The sequence below is a fragment of the Pavona decussata genome, unplaced genomic scaffold (genome assembly GCF_977016875.1).
Source record: "Pavona decussata unplaced genomic scaffold, jaPavDecu1.1 SCAFFOLD_138, whole genome shotgun sequence".
Taxonomy (NCBI): Eukaryota; Metazoa; Cnidaria; class Anthozoa; order Scleractinia; family Agariciidae; genus Pavona; species Pavona decussata.
The window spans coordinates 654,745-663,499 of NW_028145551.1; the positions used below are offsets into that span (position 1 = coordinate 654,745).

At 38.1% G+C, this 8,755-nt stretch overlaps 2 protein-coding genes across 2 annotated transcripts; both read left to right on the forward strand.

Moving 5' to 3' along the window:
- Positions 1 to 6,444: 6,444 nt before the first annotated feature.
- LOC146467111 (uncharacterized) lies at positions 6,445 to 6,849 on the forward strand. Its single transcript, XM_085126378.1, has one exon. It carries the CDS (start codon positions 6,445 to 6,447, stop codon positions 6,847 to 6,849), a length of 405 nt encoding a protein of 134 aa, XP_084982504.1.
- An 84-nt stretch (positions 6,850 to 6,933) lies between these two features.
- On the forward strand, positions 6,934 to 7,332 carry LOC146467112 (uncharacterized). The gene has a single exon (XM_085126379.1). The coding sequence runs from the start codon at positions 6,934 to 6,936 to the stop codon at positions 7,330 to 7,332; it is 399 nt and encodes a 132-aa protein (XP_084982505.1).
- The last annotated feature ends 1,423 nt before the right edge of the window (positions 7,333 to 8,755 follow it).

Below are 8,755 nucleotides of genomic sequence, written 5' to 3' on the forward strand. Positions count from 1 at the left end.
ATCAATCTGATCCTTCCAACTTCCGAAAGACAATGCGACTTTCGGGAACGACCAAAAAATAACGAAGAAGGTTGGACTAATTGCTGACAGGTAACTCTGCTACTAGGTGCAAATGACGTCAGTGATTTATGATTGGTTATTTATAAAGTAAACACAAAGTAATTGGCAATTGGAAGATTGACAAATACATGAAATCCAAGCCCCTTGTTCCATTCCCCTCGTGTTCACTCTTTCGGGCAACGAATTTCTCAGGGTAAGCATTTCTACGTTTAACGTTTCTCATGTTCTGAAATGATGTAAAACTCTTACTCCAAATACTTAAAGACGATTTCCAAATATCAAATTTTTGCAGATCGATCTTCTGTTGTCTTCTCAACTAAGAAAAATTTGCCTCCGGCGCGCGTAGGACAGCAGTTTCCGTGAAGGGATCCTAATTAAAGGAGGGGAAAAGAGCACCAAATTTTGTTTATATTTGTTCAGAAACTCATGTGAAGACGAAATTTCTCCGTGGTAATTCAAAGACCATTGATACATTACTAAAACGCTTATTTACAGAGATCTGTAAATTTCTCACTCTCCAAGCGAGAAAATTATGACAAAGAATTAAATTTGTAAAAGGCGTTTTTATTCGTAAACCTGGACGTCATCTTGGCACTGAGATATATGAAACGTTACCATAGCAATTTGGTAATTCCACATGTGAAATTATGAATTAACGCTGAAATTTCTCGCCAAAATTAAGGAGTAATTTGTCACCCATGGTATTATTATTATTATTATTTTTTTAATCCCTGTTGCCAAGGATGATGTCGGTAGTTCCAAAGTATATTTCGTGTCGAAAGCCATGTAGTTTTTCTTTAAATCATCTGGGTGCCATCCGATTGCTTAGATCACCCAGCCCCTTTTCCGTACTCTGAAGAGAATAAGACAGGTAGGCAATATGTTAATTACAGTATGTTAAGGAAAAAAGCTCCATGCTATAGTAGTTGAATTACCCATGCTAAAAGATGATCTTCGCCGCATTGGTGGATTGGAAACGCTTCTATACTTTCTTTCAAGCAGAAGAACAATTTCATCTGAACAACATTTAAAAGCTGGGTACAAAGGTAAATAATGCTAAATGAAGCCAAGTAGTAATGCATTAAGAACCTCTTAACTCTTGCTTAAAATGAATATACATTAGTAGCTCTACGAATGGCTTCTGGTAAGAGATTTCAAATATTACTATCAAGAATCCTGTGAGATAAACTTAACTGAAGAATCTTTGTTCTTGTTTATATTTTTCTTAAGGATTAATCATTATACTGTCTTAATGTTCTGTTAAGATTAGCGAAAACCACAATGTACGTTAGAGAGCAAAAAGAGCTATTCTCCTTACATTTTTCTCAAATTTTCTCGTTAGATGCCAAAGATATTATAAACCACCTCGGGGACCCTGTAGAGCTTTTACGGTAAAGCCTAAGAGTATTAACACTTTAGTTTATTACATTCGAATACAGGAAGCGTTTTACCCAAAGAAACGAACTATATATACGGTAATAAATCGATTGTACCTTTTTGAAGGACAAAAGTTTCGTGGAAATTCTGCTTCCTATTAATTGGTCTGTTAAGAATAGCGTGAAAAACGCAATCTTTAGAGAGCACAAATAAGTTTTGTCCGTATTTTTGCTCAAAGTTTCTTGTTGCAGGGGTGTTCCTTTAAAAGACGACATTAAACCAGCAGCCACATATCCAATAACTAAAACCATTTGCCTTGCGGCCTGAAAATAAAATAAGCCCTCGGGGGCTATAACGAGCTTTTATGCGTACGGTTAAGCGTGAGACTTTATCACTTAAAGGACCCTAGTCAGCCTCCGCCATTTTCGATGCCATAGAAATTATTGATAATATATATATATTTAGCCAAGCCTAAAAGCGGAGCTCCAATTTTTTTCATAGCATTTATAGAAATCTGCTTTTCGTATGAGCGTAGTAACCTTACCAGTTTCTCATTCTTTCTGCAGTTATATATATTTTTAGTGCATATGAAGCAAACTTCCCATCGACAATAACAAGAATAATGTCATACAGAAGGCAAAATTATTTAATGCTGATTTGTTGTAACAGAAGGCATTTTTTCCTTAATTTTCCTTTCACCGCGGTAAGGAGGAGGTGATCTTTGCGCTTGTGCCCCAATCTCGTCCCCAGAGCCCCAGCGCGTCAAACATGGCGGCGGAAGGGGCGAATTTAGTTGTCTTTGGCTCTTTGCTAAGTTGAAGAAGAAGAAGAAGTTTTCTAGTTTGGAAGCTATCGAAGTTTTCCTACGCCTCATATTATTTTTCCTGCGTGGCTGTGTGAAAAATGTTCCATTCTACAGCAAATTTGTTGGGCTGAAGGAAAATTTTTAGTTTGATAAATGTCAAAAGTAGATGAGGTTTTGCTGTGTCGGTGGAAGGAGAAAGGTCCGACGGCTCTGTCAATCAAGGAGGTAAGATAACTTCAAATCTTTATGTATGGATGCACATGTTTGTACTGTTGGATGTGTGTTTTTTTTTCTGAAGGAAGAGCAATTTTCTAAAAAAATCCTTGATCTTTAATCAGGATAATGTTAAAATGGCAAGCTAATACGGACAATAGTAGGCCAGTGTTGTTATATGAATTGATGAGGTCGGTAACATAATATGCACAATACTAAGAAATCCCTTCAAACTGCGGGCCAATTGAAAATCGAGTCATTAATGGGGATTTAAAAAAAATTATTTTAGATTTCATCGTTTTCTACTCAAATTTTTTGATTTTTTTTTTTTTGATGTTCAGGTTCTATTTGAGGGAGATGCACATTGGAGATGTTTGATATTTCAAGTCAAGTTAGCTTTGGGTCATTTTTCTATTTTCTAATACTGTACTTGTAGCTGATTAATTCAATAAATTAGATTAAAAAGCTCATTTTTTTAAATTTGTTTTTCCCAGGTTGATAGCTATTCTTGTACACATGAAGTTGTTTTTTTGTTTTTGTTTTTGTCTGGATAAACTCAAATTAGGTGCTCAGTTCCATGCCTTTGATATTGATTTAAGAGAGTCAAGATGTCTTTCTTGCTCTCAACTTATCTAAGAATGCAGTATAATTTTCCCATTTGTTTTGGAAGGGATGAACCTTTCATAACTTCCTGTCAATCACATTAATCCTTTTGTTTTGAGAGTGCAAAGTGATACTGTTTTGTTCAGGGAAACCACAGCAGTAATGCATGAGTCAACGAGCCCCCCCCCCCCCCCCCCCGGGACAAGGTGGGGATCTGGAAAAACCCTTGCTCAAATCTTGAATAATATCCCCACCCCTCGGGATCCTTAATATACTCAAAGCATTACCTAATACCCTACCCCTGGAGTTTTAGCTAAAACTGTGGGCCCCAAAATTATGTCAAGCACAAAATATGTAACACCTTGCACACCTTTTTACCTGTTTCCTACGTGTAAATCCGCTAGCATAGGTGCGGTTTTACGTAATGTAAAATTTATTTTAGTCTTTTATGTAGGTATATATACAGGTCACTTATGTTGTATCGTAAAACTCCCTGACGAAGCGTGCCTTTGTCACACGAAACGTGTAGGACAAAATAAGTCGTTTTACAACTGTAAGAGTTTGCAGACGTGCTGCTCACTAGTTTTATCTAAAAAATTCTTTGACATTGCAGTCTGTTCACAAATCCCCACCCCTTGGGGCAGCTAAATCTACTAAACGCTTCCAATGCCCCACCATCTCGGGCATGATTTTGTTTCAAATCCCCTACTATTCCCTAGTAATCCCCACCTTGTTCTGGGGTGGGGGGTGGGGGGGGGGGTAAGGGTTTTCGTTGACTTGTGCATAATTGTCTGGCTCTTATTCTTGATATTGCAAAGTCAACATGACAATCACTTGTGCCTTTTGCTACTTTATATACAGTCATTTCAACTAACGTTGTCGGTTCAAAGCATAAAGCTAAAAGACAAGACCGAAAGTTTACGTGGGATTTTTATGAATAAATAATTCATCAAAATCAGTCATGCCTAGAGAAAACAATAGGTTGTAATTAGCAGTACAATGACCTGCACGTGCAGGGATGATTTTGATGAAATTATTCATAAAAAATAATCCCACAAAACATGGCGGTCTTGTCTTTTAGCTTTTTTATTTTGATCCGACAACGTTAATTGAAATAGCTGTATATGAAAACTAGTAATGATCAAAACTGGATTAGAGAGTGCATTTGTTGACCTCAATCCTTAGGTTCTCTCTCCTTTGCCAAGTTGGTGATGATATCATCTGCCCTTGCAAAATCTGCAGGGGGTGCCAAATACATGTCCCAAGATCCTTTCATTCATGGCAATCAAGGTTGACTCCAATCTGTGTAAGGGGTGCGTTCTTTTGATGTAATTGTTGAATGCAATAAATTTATTCAACAGAAAAAAAAAAAATGTTTTTGCAGACCCTAGCCATCTGTAGCTGGTTTTTGAAGTTAGTAAATTGCTTGACATAAAATCAAAATATATTATAACACTTGGGTAATTAAATCCTCAACTGTCCCTGTCAAAATCTTTACCAAAAAAATCCATCATGCAGTTAAGGGGTCAGTTATCCCCAGCAGTTTTTTTACACGTTGCTACATGAGAATTCACTTGGAGTAAAGTAAAAAAAAAAAAAACACAACAATTAAGGGATAATGAAATTTTGTGCTGTGCAGTGCTGATGCAACTGGGGAATCAGAGAATTATCTCTGGAGTGTAAATTTCTGTGTGTGAAGGAAACCACTTAATAGTGAGTACATTTGGTCAATCAGTGATCAAAATCCTGGGGTAGTGGGTTTGAATCTTGCCAAGATCAAAGAGTTTTTCTTTAACTTGCATGGACAACATTTCCTTACTGAGGTAATACTGAGAAGAAAATTTAACAGTTTCCATCACCACAAAATTTACACCGCAGATTTTATTCTCTGGTTTCTCAATTTAGGTACAGACCTTGCTGTCCTTAAAAGCAAAATCCCAATTGAAGAAGTCATTAAACACTAAACTGCTGCAGCCTCATCACTCAATCCAGCTTATGGATAGCACCTCATCTGAGAAGTCCCATTCATTTTTACACAGCAAGATACCTACCATGTATCATTTAATAAGTATTCTGTAAAAAAATATTCCTTACTTTACTTTTCATCCTCTGATTTTTCCGAGAAAAAAAAATGGTAGGTAGAAGAGAATGTAGGTATAGAGAGTTGAGTGTGCATATAACAGTCGTCTTCTGAATTTACAAAATGATGAACAACTAATACTTTGCTTGAAATATTGCAAATTGAAAGCATTTTATTACTTCATTCTTCAAAAAAATCAGTGGTTTAAACTGTTCTTATACAAATAAAGAAGAGTTTGCATAAACCCAGTGGACAGAATGGAAAAGGAAAATAATATTAGTGTTTTTCCTTAATTGTTTCTGAAAAAGGTAAACCAGACTATGTTATAAGGTGTTATAGGGTGATCAAAAGTAAGTGAAAGAAAACAATTGCCTTGGGGTATAACATTTGTTATAATGATATGTAAATCACTACAGTGGAATACCAATAATTGTTTTTAACCTCAAAGGGAAACATAATTTTGTTCCAAAAATAGGAGGTAAAAATCTGACTGAAGCAATCCAAGAGAATTTAAAACAACTATTAATTTGTTCAAAGAATTGGGAGTTTCAAATAACTGAGATTGCACTGTAAAAATTAATACCTGTACATATTTCATAATTCATTACTCACTACCAAGTTTTAAAGTTTTCTTTTAATTAAAAGAGATGGCTGATAGGAAGTTTGATGTTTTATCTTTAATCACAGTTATCAACAAAAGCCAGGGTTTGGTTGCATTAAACATGGCCTGAATATCAGCCACCTCCTCTCCTCTCAATTGAATAGCTATAAGAATGATTGAGTACAGCGCTCTGTTGCTTATAAACACAGCTAGGCCCAGGCATCCTGTAACCAATCTCTGTTGTACTCACCATGCTAGAGCAATAGCCCTACCTGGCCAACTAATCAAATCTTTACTCAGTGAATTTTCTTTTGAGTAATAATGAGATGCCCATTCTATTTGGCTTCTGCCATCATAAACATTTTCGAAAAGGTAAGAAATTTAATACACAACTGGATCTATCGATTGGGAAAGTGCACAGAAACGTTCACACAAGAATGCATAATTTACAAGTTTATGAACTGCTTCAACAAGAACGTCCATTAACAAAGTGATTCTTAAGGCGTACAGTGTTTTCATCACATCTACAGGTATGGATCTGTGATGGTAAATAAAAAGCTTACATCAATTTCTTTTTTGTTACAATTTAAACAACAGGTCTTAAACTCTACCAGAAAAGGCTACACCCGCTGTGTGTGGCTTTTGCGCCAAGGCAGTGGCAGATCCTAAAACACTGGTGCTAGACAAGGCTGTTGTATGTCTGTGATGCTGTTCAACTTGACAATCGACTGGGTGATGAGGCAGACAACAGCAGACCAAGTGCGAGGCATCAGATGGACCCTCTTGACACAACTTAAAGATTTGGACTTTGTAGACGATCTAGCACTCATGTCGCATACCCACCAGCACATGCAGGAGAAGACGTCCCGTCTAAATACCTTTGCACAGCAAGTAGGCTTGAAGATCAGCAAGAAGAAGACGGAGGTAATGATGCTGAACGTATCAAACCCATCACCTGTCACAGTAAATGGAGAAGATCTACCAACGACCGAAGAATGTACATACCTTGGGAGCACTGTCAGACATGACGGCGGGGCAGGCAGCGACATCAAGAACCGCCTCAGTAAGGCCAGAAATGCGTTTAGAATGATGAACAACGTTTGGAAGTAATCCCAGTACAGCACCAAGACCAAACTAAGACTGTACCAGAGCTGTGTAATTTCCACCCTACTGTACGGCTCGGAATGTTGGAGGATGACAGAGAGCGACCTCAACAAGCTGTCCACCTTCCACACGAAAAACCTCAGAAGAATCCTACGTATATTCTGGCCTGAAACCATCTCCAACCAAGAACTTCTTGCTCGCTGCAACCAGGACAGCATGGGAACCATCATTATGCGAAGACGATGGAAATGGATCGGACATGTCATGCGACGGGAGCAAGACAACATCACTCGCACAGCCCTTCACTGGACACCAGAGGGGAGACGCAGGCGAGGACGACCCAAGATAACCTGGCGTCGGACTGTGGAAGCAGAACTGAAAACCTTACATCATACCTGGGGAACCATTCAGAGGCTGGCCAGGGACAGACCGGAGTGGCTTAATTTTGTTGCTGCCCTACATGCCAAGCCGGCATTTGGGCATGAGTGAGTGTCTGAGTGCTTTTAAGCGGGAGTTCTCGACATCGAGGACACAAGGAGGCACGACATACAACTCTTACTAGTGAAATTAATGATTAAACTGAGGTTAGTTGTCTGAAATATGGCTTCAATAGCAACAAGTATCACCTGTCTATCAGAGAATATTAATTTTGAACCAAGAAATACATTCAGGATGAAAAAAGAACAACAACAACAACAACAACAACAACAACGAAATTTAGTCACGGTCTACACACAACGGCAAAACATCTGTTTTCACGTCGGAAAGGAAGGGCTATTGTCGCATGCGCAGTTCTGTCGAGTGGTATAATTTCTTTTCCGGTACGCCGTCGTCTTCCGGCTCCCGTCCTGATGCTTAAGGTCTCTAGTGTTGCAAATCTTAAGCGTCTGGATTGTTTGTTTGTTTGATCGTTTGTTTGTTTTAAAACCCAGGGATGGGTAATACTCGAAAATTTATGTGGAGGTGTGTAGCGCACTCCTTGAATCCTTTAGCCTATTTCACAGCGTCATAATACGTGATTTTCCGGCCCTACCATATTGATACCCTATTTAAGGACACGTTTATTAAATAAATATACAAGATGCTAAATTTTTCAAAAGACCTAGAGGAAAGCGGAGAATTAAGAATTTGAGTAGAAGCCGCGTTTCCCTTCCAACCCCATTTCACTAATAAAAACATACCCAATATAAAAATAAATAAAACATAAAATAAATAATTGGGAATTTCAGTGGAATCTACGGAGTGACTCTTCTCTCCACTGTCTTCAGGTCGAATTGGAATTTGGAAATGTTGGTTTCTGTGTTGGGAAGAAAACCGGAGTACCCGGAGAAAAAACCCTCGGAGCAGGGACGAGAACCAACAATAAACTTAACCTACAAGCCGCGACCGGGAATCAAACCTGCGCCGCATTGGTGAGAGACGAGAGCTCTCACCACTGCGCCATCCCTGCTCTCCTAAATACCAAATTTACCCAATTCCAGACCAAGATGGTCAAAAAAAATATACCCTATGTCAGACCAAGCAGCCTTAAAACCATACCCTTTGGAACCGTACATACCTATATGGCTTACTGAAAAGGAGTACACATCTGTGACCCCCCTACTTTTAAACTGTAATCCCATCTTACAGAATAGTCAACTCTACTGTCGATGACAAGGAAAAATCTAAGTTGCCAAAAATATGATAGGTTGAATGTAATTATCCATTAACAAGCACAAATTAAACACAATTTTAGATGATGATCATACAATTCATTACAAAATCGCAAATTCTGTTCTTTCTATAATTCGAAGCAGATGACTACCATTGCTGACATTTCTGTCATAACAAAAGCATTTTTTTTCTCTGCGAAATAGAAAAGCTAGCTAGACCAAACGAGTCTGAGAAGACATAGCCAAATTATATGTTTTGT

What these genes read in the sequence shown, in the direction of transcription:
- LOC146467112 (XM_085126379.1), top strand. Translation starts at nt 6,934, where the DNA reads ATGACAGAGAGCGACCTCAACAAGCTGTCCACCTTCCACACGAAAAAC.
- LOC146467111 (XM_085126378.1), top strand. Translation starts at nt 6,445, where the DNA reads ATGCTGTTCAACTTGACAATCGACTGGGTGATGAGGCAGACAACAGCA.